This window comes from Bubalus kerabau, chromosome 8, assembly GCF_029407905.1.
Source record: "Bubalus kerabau isolate K-KA32 ecotype Philippines breed swamp buffalo chromosome 8, PCC_UOA_SB_1v2, whole genome shotgun sequence".
NCBI classification, from domain to species: Eukaryota; Metazoa; Chordata; class Mammalia; order Artiodactyla; family Bovidae; genus Bubalus; species Bubalus kerabau.
Window position 1 is genome coordinate 106,349,075 of NC_073631.1, and position 18,475 is coordinate 106,367,549.

At 51.7% G+C, this 18,475-nt stretch overlaps 1 protein-coding gene and 1 long non-coding RNA gene across 2 annotated transcripts; one reads left to right on the forward strand and one right to left on the reverse strand.

Annotated features, from left to right (window-relative positions):
- Positions 1-1,344: 1,344 nt before the first annotated feature.
- CLEC2L (C-type lectin domain family 2 member L) lies at positions 1,345-18,003 on the forward strand. The gene is made up of 5 exons (XM_055589539.1): positions 1,345-1,691; positions 12,132-12,206; positions 14,517-14,683; positions 15,629-15,729; positions 17,292-18,003. The coding sequence occupies exons 1-5, from the start codon at positions 1,502-1,504 to the stop codon at positions 17,401-17,403; spliced, it is 645 nt and encodes a 214-aa protein (XP_055445514.1). The 5' UTR covers positions 1,345-1,501; the 3' UTR covers positions 17,404-18,003.
- Positions 11,006-14,536, reverse strand: LOC129658666 (uncharacterized). The gene is made up of 4 exons (XR_008717497.1): positions 14,306-14,536; positions 13,691-14,008; positions 11,730-11,816; positions 11,006-11,125 (listed from the first exon to the last, which is right to left on the reverse strand). It is a non-coding gene; the product is annotated as an uncharacterized LOC129658666 (long non-coding RNA).
- Positions 18,004-18,475: the final 472 nt, after the last annotated feature.

The window sequence follows — 18,475 nt, forward strand, 5'->3', positions numbered from 1 at the left end:
CAGGATGTCCCTTGTAAGCTTTGGGGATTCTGATACAACCTTGAAACGACAGCAGCTCTCAAAACAGAACGAGATGAAAAGGAATGAAGGACTGACACGTGCTACAACCCGGATGCTGCTCAAAAACAGGCTAAGTAAAAAGAAGCTAGGCACCAAAGGCCGCATAGTGTATGACTCCATTGATGCAAAATATCCAGAACACGCAATCTCACAGAGACAGAAAGCAGCTAGTGGTTGCCAGGGGCTGGGGGAGAGGGGGATGAGGAGTGACTGCTTAATTGGTACCAGGTTTCTTTCTAGGATGGTGAACACATTCTGGAATTAGGTAGTGATGATGGCTGTGTAACGTTGAGGGAGACCGTTAGGAGGCTGGGGCTGCAATCAGACAAGAGGTGAGATGGACTTGTGTTTGGTGAGTGGCTGCAGGAAGAGAGAAGGATGGACAGATGGAGCCACTGAAAGGGAGAATTCATAGGAGTTGTTGGTACCTTACTGGATTTGGTGGGGGAGAGAGCAGGAGGGTTGAGAATGAGGGACCATAGACTGAGGAAACAGATGTGGGATGGGGCCAGGAGAAGGACATGCCAGCCTCCGCATGGAGCCTGAGGTGACCTGGGGTCAACCACGGAAAGAGCCCGCCCGAATGAAGACCATCCAGGAAGCCCTGGCCCCAGAATAGAATAGTGGCCTAACACGCGCCTGCACGGTGCTGCCTTCAGCATCGCTCTTGACCTCTCTAACTCCCCGTTCTCAACCTAAACTGAGGATGTTGTCAGTTAAGTTTTGTAAAAAAAAACTCCTGGCACGTATTAGAGGCTCAGTCAACTTGAAGTGAATCGGAAATGCTGTTCCACGCGTCCCCTCGGCCCTCGGCTCTCTCGTGCTCACCGATTCCGTCGTTTCTCTCATCTGCCAAGAGTCTGGGCCACGTCCCAGCCCTCACCCTACTGCTCTGGCTCCAGGGTGACCCGGAGGAAAGCCCCCTCATCTTCCTTGAGCCTCGCTGCGTCGGCCGCGGTAACTTGATTCCCGTTTTAATAGAAACTGGCAGGTGGACTGGGGGCCAGGACTCCGGGCTCCCGGCGCCGCGATCCCCGCTCCGCAGCATCTGGACTCCCGCCAAGAGGGCGGGAGGCCGGCGGCCCCGGGCGGTGGGGCCATTAGCGCTCCCGGCGCCTCCTCCCTCGCTCCCGGCCCCCGCCCTGCCCGGGTCCCCGCGCCTCCCCGCGCTCCTCCCCCGCGCCTCGGCTCTGCGCTGAGGTTGCGGCTCCGCCGGGCAGGCGCGCGGGGACGCAGGCGGCGGCGGCGGCGGCGGCGGCCACCGGGTGCAGCGGGTGCGGAGCGGGGAGCCGGGCTCAGCCCCGGCCTGCACGAGCCGCGGCCCTCGCCCACCGAGGCCGGCCTGGGGGGCCCGCAGGGCGCGCGGAGCGCCGAGTGCGCGTGGGGCTGGGCCCCGCACCCCGGCACAGGAGCGCGGGCGCGGCGCGGCGGAGCGCGGGGCATGGAGCCGGCCCGGGAGCCCCCCGCGCGCACCCGGCCGCCGCCGCCTCCCGCCGTTCGCCCTGCGCCAGCCCCTGCCGCCCCCAGGCCGCGCTCGCCCGCCGAGGCGGAGGGCCGCGGTCCAGAGGGGCTGCTGCGGCGATCAGGGTCGGGCTACGAGGGCAGCACCAGCTGGAAAGCGGCCTTGGAGGGTAAGCGGTGAGCGGGACGCGAGAGGCGGGACAGAGTCACCTTGGCCGACCTCCCGTGGGGAGGGCAGGGAGGGCGACTCTGGACCCCCGAGGATGGATGTCAGGGCATCGGATGCCACACTGCGGGGCAGTGGGGAGGAGGTAACTGGGGACCACCTATCTCTGCAGCTAACTCACACTCTGACCTTGGGAGTAGGTTTCACGCGCTGAGCTTCAATTTCCTCATGAGTGAAGGGGGCGGTTACTGTCCCGCACTCACCTGGGAAGCATTGAGAGAGTGGCTTGACCCTCCAGCAGTGAAAACGCCCTGGGCAAAGCTCAAAAGCTGTAGACCCCAGTCGCGGTGTTAATGCCCTGTGAGAAGGGGTTGGCTGGGAGGTGGGGGTGAACGCCTGGAGGTGATGGTCTGGAGAACCTGCAGGGGTCCCACCTACCCCTTTCAGTCAGAGGGGCTCAGGAGGTGACCCCTGACTGGCCAAGGGGGGCGGTAACCAAAGTGGAAAAGAGAGTTTAAGTTCATGAGTTCTCCCAGTCCGCTTGGGTGGCCACTGGTGGTGTGTGGTGTGGGAGGTGTGGCCAGAGGGCTGGTCCTCTGGAAGTTTCTTGGTAAACTTGACACCCAGAGTCCCAAGGCGGAGGACCCGGACAGCATCAGCTAAGGGAAGCCCTAAGTTGGATTACCCAGCCATTAGGGAAGGAATATCAGGATAGGAGGACTTCCTGGGGTAGGTGACCTCATAGACATATAGAAAGAGAAGGAGTGACATGTTCAGGGGTCAAATAGCGAGAGCTAGCCTGTCCCTTGTGGGGAACTGACCTTCAGAGTACAGGATCGGGGAGGGGTGAGAAGAGAGGAGTCCGGAGGACCCAGATTGTGAACGGCGACCCAGGCCTTGCCAGAGTTTGGACTTTGTCTGAGGCAACTACTGAGAGATTTAAAGCATAGAATGAAAATGAAGCGGGTTTCATTTTCCAAGCGAGTTTGCCCTTGGAAAAGTGGTGGTGGCCCAGAAGGGTCAGACCAAGGCTAGGTCAGCGAGGAAGGTGGAGCCGTGGTCAGAGGAGGGACATAGCCAGTGGCAGCCAGGGCAGGGGCCTGGCTGAGGAGGGAGAGATGGGGCAGCCGTGTCTGCATTTGGCCCAAAGGTGGGTGGACCAGGAGACATGGATGGCCTGAGGGCGGGGCAGGGAAGTGCAGACTTGGGGGAAAGTTGGACACCTGGGTGGTGATTTGGGACAAAGGAGGCAAAGATGTTGGAACTTGGAGAAGAAGAACTTTTGCAGAGGGGCTTCGGGCTGAGAAGAGCTGAGCAGGATAAAGGTGGACAGACCCCTCTCTTTGACGTGCGTCTCCAGGCACATTGTTAGATTTGCATGTGACACCCTGCTTCCCTCCCACCCAAGTTATTTCTTGGTTGCTCACGCCTCTTACCTGTATTCTCCACTCATTCATTTGTAAGCATTTCTCCAGCATCTGCCCCAACCTAGCTCTAACCCCCAGGGGTTAGGGCCATTTCAGAGGTGGTGTAGCCTCTTTCAACACCTCCGGCTTGCTGCCTCCTGTCTTACTCCTCATCCTTACCTTGGCCCCGTCTGCTTCCTACTCCCAGGGGTGACTGGGCCAACCACCTGCAAGTTAGGCTGAAGAAGAGGCTGCACACCTGGCAGGAAATGGTCCAGGAGGTCTTTCAGGACACTGGGTCTTCCGGGCCACCCTGTGGTCCATATTTACCTGTGGCCCAGCCTCATCTCACCTGTCCAGGCATGGCTCCCTACCTGGCCTGACTCTGGGTCTCGGGGCACCTCTGGTCCCTTGCCCTTGTTCACATGGTCCATCAGAAACAGGCCCACTCTGATGCCTGTGGACCTTGGGGGCTCAGTCTCTGGGGCCTATGGGCCTTTCCCATTGTTTTAGCACATGGAGTCTGTGTCCTTGCCAGGGGCCTCCCCTCTGCTGGTCCCCTAGCATCTCCTGGGTGTTCCCTGGGCGCCGCATCTCCTGTAGGGAGAGGGGAGCTCTCAAACCAGGATGGTGCTCTCCAAGGTCCTGCCCTGTGCTGGCTGCCACCCCCCCCACCCCACCCCAACTCATTCACTCTTCCTCACCTCCCACACACACTCCTGGAGGGCCCACTGTCCTGGCGCACCTCTTGGCACAGGGAACATCCCTGTGCTTGAAGAGATCGCGGGGCAGGGGCCGAGGCAGCCTGTTGAGGGGCAGAGAGAACAAATTCTGGGGTTGGCCAAGCCTGAGCCAGATCCTTTCACTGCCAGTGTGCTGGCAGGTTTTCAAACTTGTCCGAGTCTCAGTTTTCTCACCGGCTAAGCTAGAGAAGGATTTCTGCCTCTCAGGGCTACGCAGACAGAGGTGCTGGGGTGTAGGGTGTGTGCAGGTGACCCCTTTCCCCAGTCCCTAGAGCCCGGTGGGGGAACCCAGGCAAAGTGTGTGACTGTCTGCTCAACCAAAATCCTTTGACTGCTGGTCTGCCTACTGAGTCCACAGCCCACCCTGAACTGTGTGCATGCTAAGTCACTCAGTCGTGTCCGACTCTGCGACTCCATGGACCATAGCTCTCCAGGCTCCTCTGTCCATGGGATTCTCCAGGCAAGAATACTGGCGTGGGTTGCCATGCCCTCCTCCAAGGGATCTTTCCAACCCAGGGATTGAACCCAAGTCTCCCACATTGCAAGCGGATTCTATACCATCTGAGCTACCAGGGAAGTCTAAGAATACTGAAATGGATTCAGTATTCTCCAGGGGATTTTCCTGACCCAAGGATCAAACTGGGGCCCACCTAATAAGCCCATGATGAAACCCTCGTGATGGAATGAGTGGTCTGCCATGTCTGTGGACCAAGAGATTTATTTTGCAGCCCTTGCTTAGCCAAGCATCTGTTTTGAGACTTCTTCTTTTGTCTGAGCTGCGGGGTATGTGGGATCTTAATTCCCTGACCAGCTATTAAACCTTCACCCGCTGCATTGAAAGTGCAGAGTCCTAACTACTGGACAGCCAGGGAAGTCCTTGTCTTGAGACTTCTTGATTTGACCAAGCTGAGCCCTTAGGGGAGCTGTGCTCCTTTATTACCACATGCTGAATATTTATTAAACCCCTACTACGTGCCAGCCCCGTGCTGGGGCTTTCCTATAACTGTCACATTTAACCCTCACGTCTGCCCTTCCACGGGCTGGGTAAGTGTCATGTGTATTTTATACAAGAGGAAACTGAGACTCAGAGAGGCTCAGTGTCTTGCCCAAGGACACACATTGCTCTGTCACACGTGAAACCCCATTGGGTTTGCCATGAGGCCCTCTGACGTGAGAGCTCTTACCCTGTCCTGACCTGACCAAGGGCACGGGGCTTGGTGAGTCTAATTGGAGAGAATCCAGTTGTGCTTATGACGCACGCAGGTCTCCTCCGTGTGCTCCTCAGACGACCCTGCTGCCTCCAGCAGATATTTTTTCCTCTTCACAGGTTAAGTGACGTGGAAAACACCTTAAATCTAAAGCTGAGATTAGAGCCAGGTCTTTAAGACTTTCCTTTGATGAACAGTTAGCTTTATAAATAGGAAGCCAAACAGAAATTCTTCCAACTGAGTCCTCTCCCTGTGGCTATTAACCTTTCCTTCCACCCTCAGCCTTGGGGGACAGGTTGCAAAAGTGATCCAGAGCTGCCATCTGGGTGCTGGAAAGACTGGAGGTGATTGGAGATGGGAATATTTCTGGCACTGGGGGTGCGGGGGTGATGAAAAGCAGCCTGGGGGGTACAAGAGGGGGGCCACAGATGATTCTGCAAATCTCAGGCTATAGATTTTAGAGTGCTCACCAATTCTGAATTTTTAATGTTGAAAGTTTCTTGATTAGGCATAAACCCACAACTTCCTGCTCAAAACCACACATACGCATTTAGCAAAGCCTCTTAAAAATTTAAAAATTACCAAACTCTACATTTGAGAGTTTTTGACTGTCAACTGAGGGACGTCAACTATGAGTCTCTTTTGCACTGTGATATGAGCGTTGTCAGGATTTGTCTGGGCTTGGAAGCCAAATTTTTTTCAGTTGTTCTTTCTAACATTAGGCTAAATCATACGCATTTATTACATAAATAAACGGCACCCTCAAACTCCATTTAATAAAGGCCAGTGCATACAAGGAAGGATTGCTGAGTTAGACATTTGTTCTGGCTTGAATTGTATCCCCCTAAAAGATGTGTTGAAATCTTAACTCCACAGTTCCTCAGATTATGACCTTATTTGGAAATATGGTCACTGCGAGTGTAATTAGTTCAGATGAGGGCATACTGGAGTAGAGTGGGCTTCTAACCCAATATGACTGGTGTCCTTCTAAGAGACAGTCACATGAAGACAGACACACAGGGAGAAGGACGTGACAATGGAGGCAGAGGCTGGAGTGATGCAACTGCAAGCCCAGGAGGGCCGGAGATCACCAGTAAGCCAGGAGAAATGAGGACAAAGCCAGGAAGAATTTGCCTACAGGTCTCAGAGGGAGCATGGCTTGCTGACACCTTGACTGTGGACTTCTAGGCCTCAGAGCTATGAGACGACACAATTCTGGTGTTTTAAGCCACCTAGTTTGTGATGCTTTGTTATGTTGACCTAGAAAACTAATACCACATTGTTTGGGGTTGTCCAGCTCCAAGGCCACCCTTGGGAGTGAACGAACTGTCAGATCCTGTAGTGTGTCTTCTGTCTGTCCACAGCACAGTGTCCAGGGCAGTTATCCCATCAAAGACGAGGAGAGTCCTCCATTCTGGTGATGCTGGAGATGCGGGCACAGACTCCCCTTTCCCTGAGGGCAGGTATATATACACATGGTCAAGGGCATTGTCATTCAGGGCAACTAGATTCTCTGTGTGTTTCCAGCCCCAGTGGGTGCTCTGTAACATGCCAGGCGATGACTGCGCCCTGTTAGAGGGAACCCAAAGGTGAGGAAAGTACAACCCTTACCCCAAAGGACCAACTCAAAGGACATGAACTTGGGCAAGCTCCGGGAGATGGTGAGGGACAGGGAAGCCTGGCGTACTACAATCCACGGGGTCGCAAAGAGTCAGACACGACTGGGGGACTGAACAACTGCCCAGAAGGAGCCTGTGGGCCGATAACCATCATGATGGTAGTTGTTGACACTGAAGGAGAGCTTACCGTGCCAGGCACTGCTCTAAGCACTATTTGTTGAATTCTCATAAAATTCTAAGAGGCAGATACTATGATGACTTCGTCTTAAAGATGAGGAAAATGAAATAGAAGCTAAGTAACTTTGCCACAAGAAAGTGGCTGAGCTGGGATGTGAACCCAGGTGAAGTGGTTTACGATGTGGACTGAGAGTGTTTACGGAAGGAAAAGGATTCACACAGCATGCTTGCCATGGGCGCCACCATGCAGCTTAAGGGCATCAGCCTTACAACACACAGCCCTTGGGGACGACAGAGCCGACACAGAGAGGGTTCAGCCCTCTGCTCTTAACGGACCTGGAGCCACCCGCCTCTGGATCCTTCTTGGTTGTCAGTACAAACCATGCCCATAGGAAGGACTCCCGAATGTCTGTTGGACTTGCAAGTAAAGACAGCAGACTAAACACATGCATTTTTCTTTCCCTTCTGAAACTCACTAATACAATTGTAAAAGGGGTTTATTTTTCCTTTTATTTGGGAGGGAGTCACTGCAGCATGTAGGATCTTAGGTCCCTGACCAGGGATCGAACCCATGCCCCCTGCAGTGGAAGCACAGAGTCTTAACCACTGGACCGCCAGGGAAGTCCCAATAAAGGGACTTTCAAGTAATGATGGCAGACTGAAGACATGCATTTTTCTTTCCCTTAAAAATCCAATAAAGAGATTTTTTAAAAAGACCACAAGAATAATAAGAACAGGAGAGAAAACAATAACAACACAGTTGGGAGCTAGGAATCAATGATGATGATCAATGATGATCAATGATTAATAACTGACACTGACTTCCCTGGCCTTAGAAAGTTCAGGAAGCAGAGGAGCAGGCAGGACCTCATACTGGTCAGCACAGCAGTGAGTAAAGAGGGAGCTGATGTCAGGAGGGCTGGGTGAACCCTTGTTAGGAAGACTTCAGGTCCCCAATCCTCTTCCCACTCTGTGAGCCTCTCCCCAGCCCTCTGCCCTGGGGAGAGAGGGCATCCAGACACCAGAACATTTGAGAGCAAACGAGGCAGCATCTGCAGCTGAGGACGGCCTCCTCACCTCTTCTCCTAGTCAAAACTACATCCTCCAGGAGTGAAAACAGAGGGACAGCCCCCAGGGACGCTGACCCAAAAGGAGAAACCCAAGGAGGTCCACAAACAGAGAGCTGGACTTCCCTGGTGGTCCAGTGGCTAAGACCCAGTGCTCCCGAGGCAGGGGGCCCAGGTTCAGTTCCTGGTCAGGGAACTAAGATCCCACAGGCCGCAACTAGGACCCGGCACAGTCAAATAAATAAATATTAAAAAAATAATAATAAAATCAAGTGTTAAAGAGAGAGCCTTGAGGACTGACCCAGCCAGGTCACTCTGCCGTGACCTCCAAAGTTAATAAGCTCCTCTCACGGTCTCAGAGGCGCCAATACAGTCTTATTCCTCCTGCCTTAATCATGAACAAATAACCAAGGATCTTGAGATGTATGAGGAAAGTCCCTGACATGGAAGCTAGAGATTAAAACACATGAATGGAGGGGAGTGGGGCGGAAAGCAGTTTGGAAAAAACAGCGATTATATAGACTAAACTTTCTGCCCACCTCTCCCCCAACCCTCCTGCTTCCCCCCCAAAATATCAACTAAAAAACTGTCAGTATTATTCAGATAGAGAAGAGAAAATTTCGCATCATTAAAGTAAGAACAGGATGTTTTAAGAGGGAGTATTCAGGGAACAGCAGCAACAAATCCCCCAAAACCTTGCAAGTTAAAAATAATTGTAAAAATAAAAGATTCAGTAGAGAGTGGGAAGGTAAAGTTTACAAAAATCTTCAGGAAATAGAGCAAAAGGCAAAGTGGATATGAGGGCTTGCGCTCTCTGCTCTGGCGCCTTGTCCTCTTTTTGTAAGGGCATTAACCCCACCATGGGAGCCCTGACCAAGAACAGATCTGCTGGTAACCTTGATCCTGCACTCGCCAGCCTCCAGAACTGGGGGAGAGATGTGTCTGTTGCTTTAGCCATCTAGTTTGGGGATTTTGTTAGCCTGTGAAGACTAAGACAGAAGTGGAGTAGAATTCCTGATTTTGCCTCATCAGCTTAAAGGAGCTTTGGAATTGAAATCAGGATGAGCACACAGAAGTGTAGGCAAAGGAAAATGATTACTTACAGTGAAACAAGAAGTTGTGTAGAAATAATACACTGCATAGCTTGCTGGGAGCAGCATTTACATTGTCATAAGAAAAGAACACTGAACTTCCCTGGTGGTCCAGTGGTTAAGATTCCTCACTTCCACTGCAGGGGGCGCAGGTTTTATCCCTGGTCAGAAGAGCTAAGATCCCACAAGCTGTGTGGCATGGCCAAAAAAAAAAAAAAAAAACAACCTAAAAACCTCACCAAATTATCAGTCCAACCCAAACTATGATGTTGAGAAGGTAAGTAGTATGTGAGTGGTCAGGGTGGGACAGTAATGCAGAGAATTAAATCTTCCTCATTATTGTGGAACGTCAATAAGTAAGGTCTTAAATAGAAAAGTTGAGAAGTATTGACTTCTTGACACAAAGCTTTTAGAGATTTGGAGGTAAATACCAAAAGAATTCACTGAAGGAATTGGAAGTAGTTGCCTCTATGGAAGGGGCGATGTTCTTTGGTGGTGTAGTGAAGCCTGGTAGAATTTCTTCCTTTGGATCTGTTGCTTTGCAGATCCTTGATAAAAGACCAGGTTTCTTTTCCCAATCTGTTGTGAAGTACTATACAGATGAATTACTAGAAACAGTATCAGGCACCTGGATGTCACAGGAATTCTGAATTGCTGTAGATGTTTCTATTAATAGATACTTCCTCTTGACTTTGGTACTTAGTTCATAAGGGTGGACAACCCAGTGGTGGGCTGTGAAGGTGGTTCTTTCATCTATGCACATATATAACATAAAAGTTTTTTAAAAGACTTAAAAACAAAAAGGGAGTTCTCATCTACTGGTGTCTCAGCTGGTAAAGAATCCACCTTCAATGTGGGAGACCTGGGTTTGATCACTGAGTTGGGAAGATCCCCTGGAGAAGGGACCAGCCACCCACTCCAGTATTCTGGCCTGGAGAATTCTATGGACAGAGGAAGCTGGCAGACTACAGTCCATAGGGTCGCACAGAGTCTGACATGACTGAGTGACTTTCACTTTTCACATCTACTAGGATGGCTATAACAAACAAAAGTGGAAGCTAACAAGTGTTGGTGAGGAGATGGAGAAATTAGAACACGTGGTGTCGGCATCTCTGGTAGGATGCAAAATGGTGTTGCAGCTGTAGAAAGCAGTTTGGTGTGTCCTCAAAAAGTTAAATGTAGAATTATCATATGATCCAGCAATTCTACTCCTAGGTATATACCCCAAAGAGTTGAAAACAGGGACTCAAACAGATCTTTGTTGGCCAATGTTCACAGCAGGATGATTCATAATAACTAAAAGATGGAAACAGTCCATCTAACTGTCTGTCAATGTATGGATGGATAAACAAAATGTATGTAATCATACAATGGAATATTATTCAGCCACAAAAAGGAATGAAATTTTGATACATGCTACAGTATGGATGAACACTGAAAACAATATGTTAAGCAAAAGAAGTCAGACCCCAAAAGACAGATATGATTCCATTTACATGAGGTACTTAGGATAGGTGAATATTAGAGTCAGAAAGTGAATGAGAGATTAGCAGGGGCTGGAGAGGGTTGGGAATGAGGCATTAACGCTTGATCAGTACAGAGTTTCTGTTTGGGATGATGAAAAAGTTTTACAAGTAGATCATGGGGATCAGTGCACAACTTTGTGAATGCAATTAACACCATGTATTGCACCCTTGAGGGTAGTTAAAAGGGCAACTTTTATGTTATGTGTATTTTATCACAATTAATAAAACTTTCAAAGACCCTGTGTCTAAAGTCTATAAGCATTCTTTCATTAAATATCAAATTAAATGCCATTTGCAGCAACACGGATGGATCTAGAGATCGTCTTACTGAGTGAAATAAAGTCAGACAGAGAAGTACAAATATTGTATGATATCGTTTATATGTGGAATCTAAAAAAAGAAAAGAATACAAGTGAATTTATTTACAAAACAGAAACAGACTCATAGATTTAGGGAAGGAACTTATAGTTACCAGTGGGAAGGATTGAGGGGAGGGATGGTAAGGGAGTTTGGGATTGACATGTACACACTGCTAGACTTAAAATAACCATCAAGACCTACTGCATTGCACAGGGAACTCTGTTCAATATTATGTAACAACCTAAATGGGAAAAGAATTTGAAAAAGAACAGATATATATATATATATATATGTATATATATATAATGAATCACTTTGCTGTATACACCTGAAACTAACACATCATTGTTAATCAATTACACTCCAATATAAAATAGAGAGTTAAAAAATTGCTGTGCAGGATTCCACTGAATGAATGCCCAACATTTTATCCATTCTCCCTTTGACGGACATTTAGCTTCTTTCCATTTTTGCACTGTTGTGAATAAACCTGCTATGAGCATTTAAAAAATCAAATTAAAATTTGGAGTGAGAACAATAAATAAATAAAAATTTAAAGGGAGAAGCCAGAGGATCAGGAAAGCCTTCCTGAAGAGGATGGAGGGTGTGGGGCAGAATTTCAAGAGACAGCAGTGGAAGAGGAGCACTTTGGGAGCAAAGATCCAGCCACAGGGCTAAGAGGGTGAACTGGGTATTTCAAGGAGTCTGGCTGGCTGAAACTAGGGATGAGGTAGAGAAGCTGCAGGAGATGAGAGACTGGAAAGTGCTAACAGCCACAGAAAGAGTTCAAGTGCGTAGCCCTGAGGGAGTGTTTTTAAGCAGAAGTATCACAGAATCAGACAAACCTGTGCTTGAGAATGGCATTTCAGACTTCAGCATCAGGATGGCCTGGACCAGAGGTCTCCAACCTCCAGCCTGTGGACTGGTACCTCCTATCAGATCAGCATTGGCATTAAATTAGGAAAAAAGTGCACAATACATGTAATGCACTTGAATCATCCCCAAATCATCCCTCTCCCTCATGGAACCCCTCATGGTCCCCATGGACCCCCTCATGGTCCATGGAAAGATTGTCTTCCATGAAACCGGTCCTTGGTGCCAAAAAGGTTGGGGGCCACTTCCCTGGAGGGCTTGTTCAAACAGAGAGTGCTGGGCTCAGCCCCAGTTTCTCAGTATCAGGACTTGGAGTTGGCAGTGGGAATGGGCAGTGGGGATGGGCCATAATCAATCCCTTTCTCTCTCCTCAGACACCACCACGCGTCTCCTGCTGGGGGCCATCGCAGTGCTTCTGTTCGCCATCCTGGTGGTGATGAGCATCTTGGGTAAGCATGGATGTCAGAGCATTTGCAATTCATTTCCTACACACCTTTCAAAAGCATGTCTAATTAGGTCAAGAAAGGTTCCAGACATATCGTCAACTTTGTGGGGGTCAAAGTAAATAGGAAATAGAGTGTTGGCTCTAGATGACATTTTAGCCTAAAATAATATGTTCACACATCGATTATATCCATCCCCTTAACTAAGCCATGCAGCGAAAGTGGAGATGTTACTTAGGTACCATTACAAAAATGCTTCAAGAACGCTGAACAAGCTTGGTGTGCGTTAGGCGGGCAGTGCTTCATGAAAGAGACAGTTTGGGGTTAAGGGCCTTAAAGATCTCATTCACTCACTCAACAAACATTTATTGATCCCAGATGTGTGTTAGGCCCTGGGCTAAGTGCTGGAGATATATATTTTTTAAAGTGTAGTATGACATCAACTCCCTTGTCCAGTGATAGGGTATTGCCTGGAGGTCTCCCATGTGGTAAACCCTGAAGAATGAATAGTTTCCTGGAGACCAGTAGGAACACAGACCAGGGCATTCTGAGGAGGAGAGTCCAGGGAAACACCAGTGGCGGGCAGGACTGAAAGGGTTGAAGGAGGAATAAAAAAGAGGAAATTGCTGCAAGGCAGGCCAGGCTATATGACCTGGGGCTTGGCTGCCTGTAGTGGATTCAAGCCAAAGTGATTTCAGGACCTCTGTCTTTAATCTTTGAGAAGCATCCCAAGATCTCAAAATGGGAGGAAAATCCACGGATAATATCAGTTCTATTCAACCCACACTTGCAGGGCATGCAGGCTAAGTAGGGCACTGTGGGTGCTTAGAAAAGAAGGTGGTGACCACCAGCTTGGATCCACCTAGACTAATTGCTACAAATTAAACTGTTCTACTGCTGCGTTAGGAGGGCAGGGCAATGTGTAAACAGAGCATATTGTGATTGGAGGAAAGCACAACAGTCTTCGGACATCCTCATGGAAAAGCATGGCCTATACGTCTAAGTAAGCCCGCAGCTCACTGAGCAGGAATGCCCAAGTGCCCATTCATTAATTAATTGGTGTTGGCGTGGGGGTAGCTCCCTGGGGCGCTTGAGTACCATGGGCCTGTTCTTGACTCTGTCCTGGTCTACATTTTAATCAACCTTCTTAGAACAAATGAAAAAAATATGCTTATGGAATTTGTAGGCAATACAACCCAAAGAGGGATGTTCCATAGGCCAGGTGAAAAAGAAATCGAGATTAAAATTCATCCTTAAAAACTCAAACAAGCCAACGTGAATGAAGCGACTGTGTAAGAAATAAACACAAGACCCTGCATTTAGATTTAAACGTGATTTACATGTGTTCTGGGCAGGGGGACCTGGCTTGGAAGGAGATCATAGGAAAATAGTTGAAGAGTATGGCTGAATTCCTTTTGGCAAGGAGGCCCTTAGAGAATCGCATGGAAGCTCCGGGCTTCCTTCCCAGAAAAGTGCACCTATGCACATACCCACAGATTCTTCTCATTGGAGAGTCTGCAGACTGTAAAATCCATGGCAGCCGGAAGGGGTATGGAGATCGCTGCTGGGTGGCGGAGCGCAGCTGATGTGTCGCAGCCTGTGCTGGTGGCAGCGTTTTAGGGGTGACGCGGGCGCATCACAGTGAGGCAGGCAGGATGGAGAAGGTCTGGAGAGCATCCCCTCCAAGGGATTGTGGAAGAAACGGTGTCTGTTCACTTCTGGAAGAGGGGGATGTGGGTCCTTCCTCAAGGAGAAGGCAGAGCAGGTCTGTCTGGGTCACTCCAGAGGCAGATCCTGGGTCCGCGGAGCTAGGTCACAATGGGAAGGCAGGTTGAGACTCAGCATTGAAAAGGAATTTCCAGCACTTCCGCAGCGTAGCCAATGAGGGTGTGGCCAATGAGAGCGGATGGGAGTGGGGGTCAGAGGCGGGGGGTTGGGGGGCTGCAGGTGGGAGTCGGGGGGTTATGGAGCCCATGGAGTCTGGTATGGTTCCCACCATGGCTGAAGAGAGAGGATGGTCACCAGGTTCAAGTCCGAGTTTATAGGTTTCCACGGCCTCCAGGAGCTCAGAGAGAGAGAGAGGAGAACATAATCTGGGGGTTAACCTGCTATAATACTTCCCCTCACAGGGGTGTCCCTGCCAAATTGCTCTTCCTAGTTCATGTAGTCCCCAGCCTCCGACCTGCCAGGCACTGTGACAGGCCCTCCCCTGAGATGAATGACTGATGGTCACCAAAGACAGGGGACGTGGGATTCTTGGGGGCCAGGCAGAGACTCTCCGTGCTGGCCGCTACTGAGTCCCTCCTTTCCCTGCAGCCTCCAAGGGCTGCATCAAGTGCGAAGCGCCCTGCCCGGAGGACTGGCTGCTGTACGGAAGGAAATGCTACTTCTTCTCGGAGGAACCAAGAGACTGGAACACGGGCCGGCAGTATTGCCACAGCCACGAAGCCGCACTTGCTGTGATCCAGAGTCAGAAAGAGCTGGTGCGTGCGGGGCGGGGACGTGTCGGGGCGGGGCCTGGGCGTGTCGGGGAAAGGGGCGGGGCCATCCGGGACAGCCACGCCCAAGGACCTGGTGCCCCCAGTGACCTGTTTCCAGACGGGTGGGGTGTGCACGTGGGCTCCACAAGTGGAATCTGAGCAGCTCCACGAGGGGCTCTTGTTCTCACTGCTCTTGTCAAGGACAGCTGCGTCCATTCCAAGGCTGGTTTGCTGAGCTCAACAGTCAAGTGTAAGCATTACAAACTATACAGGCACTTGTGAAATGTGAGGGCTTCCTTGGTGGCCCAGACAGTAAAGAACCCGCCTGCTATGCGGGACACCTGAGCTCAATCCCTGGGTTGGAAGGATCCCCTGGAGGAGGGCATGGCAACCCACTCCAGTATATCAAATTGGCATCTTCAACTAGTCCATGTCAGAATCTGAGGTCCCACCTAACACCCCAAACAGTTATATCACTAGAAATATGAATGTTACACAATGAACAGGTCTCTTGGCCATTTTTGGATTTTGTAGGCAACAGTTCGTGCAATTCAAAATCTAAAATCACTTCTGTTTGTCTCTGATACACAGTCTAATAGCCTCTTTCTGCAGAGAAAGGCCCAGGACAGCCAGTCCCAGATAATCCATCAAGCAATCCCAGGCTTCCTGAAAATCAGGAATGTTGGCATGCTGGGTCCCCGAGCTAAGAGACAAACCCTGTTCCAGGGTTCCTGCCCCATTGGCACATCCCCAGAGTCCAGGTACCTTGAAGGCCATTGCAGTGCATCTGTAAACCCAGCTCCTCACTCTTGGGGTGCAGTGAGGTGTCACCCTCACGGTGTCCACACATCTTGAGAGCCAGTCTTCCAAGTTGAGGTTCATCTGTGGATGTGTGAGCAGTCAGGATGCCACACCTGACTCTGAGGTTTCCCTCTTTCCTTGGTGCAGGAATTCATGTTCAAGTTCACACGGAGGGAGCCCTGGATCGGCCTGCGCAGAGTGGGGGATGAATTCCACTGGGTCAACGGGGACCCATTTGACCCGGACACGTGAGCTGAGGCTTCATCTCCTGGCCACCGAGCTTAAACCGGGGAAGACCTAGCCTCCCAGACGAACCTCCTGAGGGAGAACTTGGTTTTGTGTTAGCTAGAGCCACTCATCTGTAGGGTCAGGGGTGAGGGACAGAGACCTGGGCATGGGAATGGCTTTACTACTCCCTCCCCAGTAAAGTCCAGCCTGGTTTGGTGGCCCTGTCCCACGTAGGCATCAGAGCTTCCTGCTGCTGGAAGGGGCCCAGGCTCTTTCCATCTTGTGACTCCCTCATCCCTCTGCACGGCTCAGTGTGGCTCAGAGAAAGGGGAGGACATCCCAAGACAGCCCTCTGCATTGGGCAGAACTTAACCATATGGCCCCACCTGACAGTGAGAGAGGGGAGGAGCTGGGACTTCTCTGCTGGGCAGTCACGTGCTACCTGAACAGTTTTACTATGGAGAAAGGGGATCTGAACTATGGGTCCCAGGAGGGTCCTCTTAGAGAAAACACCTTGAGGGTGTTGGTGGCGTGTGCCAGGGTGGTATTATTTGTGTGGCCCACATGGTGTGGCAGCGAGCGTCTGATTTGTGTGGTGTGTGTGTGGGGTGATGGTGGCAGCAGAGGGGGGGCACTTTAGGCTTAGGGAGACACAGGTCAGCACACACAGGGGCGCAAGAACCTCAGCCTCTGATCTAGACCCTAAGGCTGGAGGACTAGGCCCGAGGAGCTGGGTGCGGGCACAGCTGCTGACCTGATGTGACCCTCGGGCCATGAAGACTTCCCTGTTCCCGTGTCTCCCTGTCTCCTGCACTCTTCATTCGGTGCCTCTCTCTGTCCTCACTGCCCCTTCCTTTTTTTTCCTCTTTCCTTGTCCTGTCCTCATCCCCGATCTGTTCTCAGAGCTGCTGAGAAAGTCTTGCCTTGCTGCTGCCCCTGCCTCTCCCCTTCTGGAAGCTTCTTGCTCCCAGAACCTGGGGAGCCCTGGAGGCTGGGGCCCCAGGATGTTGACCACCCAGCAACCAGCAGGCCTTGGGGCCACGCTTCTCTGACCACTCTGACATGGTTCTGGCCTTCCCACTCCCTCTTGGGGTCCTTCTGATGCCTCTGAGACCCCCGTTCTGGCCTTGGTGGTGGGAGGCTCAGGTCAGGGTGACCAAATGAGTTTAAGAAGAAATGTTGAGATTCAAAAGGGATGATTTTAGGCAGGGAGAACCCCCTGTGCTATTAATAGCTATAAGAGGTGCAGGCAGGGTGCGGTGGGGAGGTGGGGTCAGGGGAGGCTTGTCCTAGATAGGGCCCCAGTCTCCTGGCATGAGTGAGCTGAACCTGGCAGGATGGGGAAGCCGGATGAGGAGTGTAGGGTGCGTCCAGGACACGTCTGTGGGCATCATCAGGGTGATTGGAGCTGTGGACAGAGTTGGGAGATGGTGGGAGCCACACTAGCAAGGTCTGTGGGGCGGACTGTCCCAGAGCAGGGCAGCTCCAGAGGGAAGGATGAGTCACAGGGCCTCAGGGGCTGCCCAGTGATGGGTGGCATCTGCCAGCAGTGAGTGCCTGGTCTCGTCTCTCCCGGCCACAGGTTCCCCATCGCGGGCCCTGGGGAGTGCGTCTTCGTGGAGCCCACCAGGCTGGTGTCGACAGACTGCCTGATGACCCGGCCCTGGGTGTGCAGCAAGATGGCCTACACGTGAGGTGGGTCATGCCAGAGGCCACCCTGCAACCAGGCTCCGAGACCTGCTGGCCCGGGGCTCCACTCCAAGGCAAAGCAGCGAGGAGGATGCTCTCTGCCCCTGGGTGCTCTTCCCCAGCCCCCGAGTCCTGGTCCCTGGTCTCCTTGGCCCCAGGCAGGTCCTGTGGCTCAGCAGTCAACTCCCACAAGCTCAGTAGTACGGTAGGCACCTGTCCCCAGACACACATGCACAACGATGCACTTGCTTATGCACACGTGTGCACACAGCGCCCGCTGAAGTTCACGGTCTACCCTTAGTCAGCCCAACAGGTCTCTCCCTGGCCCCACCCTGGAGCATTTCTTCCTCTGGAGGCCCTGGTGCTCTGAGGAAGGCTGGGGGCTGACAGACTGCCATACTGTCTGCACACACGGACCCCCTCCCCAGGCATCTCTCTCCTGCCGCCTGGGAAGGCAGGAAGGGCAGCCCCCTCACCTGGCCCCTGCATCCACCCCTCTGGCCTTGCCGGGAGTCTCAGGCAGGCCCCTGCTGTGTCCGTGGTGCTGCTCTGTTGGCCACTGGTGGAATAAAGAGATGACTGGAGTCCAGAGAAGTCGGCTGCCGTTTGTTCCATGGTTGTGGCTTGGAGGAGGGGCCATGGCTCGGGAGGACTGTCTAGGGAGGGACCACCAAGAGGCACCGGTGTGGCCGGCGACACATGTAGGAACCAAGGCCAAAAACACGCTCTGTGGCCTCAGGGCACCATTTAATGTTGCCAGGCCACTGTGTTATTCTTAGATGTCTGAGGGGTGTGCTCCATCTGGTGGCGTCACTACTAGTCGACTCAACATGGCAAACATTTATTCACACCTATCATGTGCCAGACACCACACCAGGCAGGGGGATCAGCAGCTGTATCCCCCAAGCGAGCACACAGGGAGCAGAGGGGCCAGCTTGGGAAGCACCAGAACATTCTGGAACATGGCCGAGGGATGGCTTATTCTGCCCATGGCCGGGTGAGATACAGGCGGGAGCTGCCTCGGAGTTGCGTCTGTGAATCTGGGTCCTGGCCCATTTTCTGAGAAAACAGCTTGGA

Excerpts from the sequence above, each read along its gene's own strand:
- CLEC2L (XM_055589539.1), top strand. The coding sequence starts at position 1,502 with ATGGAGCCGGCCCGGGAGCCCCCCGCGCGCACCCGGCCGCCGCCGCCT. Across the intron at positions 1,692-12,131 it reads CTGGAAAGCGGCCTTGGAGG|ACACCACCACGCGTCTCCTG; the intron begins GTAAGCGGTGAG and ends CTCTCTCCTCAG. Across the intron at positions 15,730-17,291 it reads GACCCATTTGACCCGGACAC|GTTCCCCATCGCGGGCCCTG; the intron begins GTGAGCTGAGGC and ends TCCCGGCCACAG.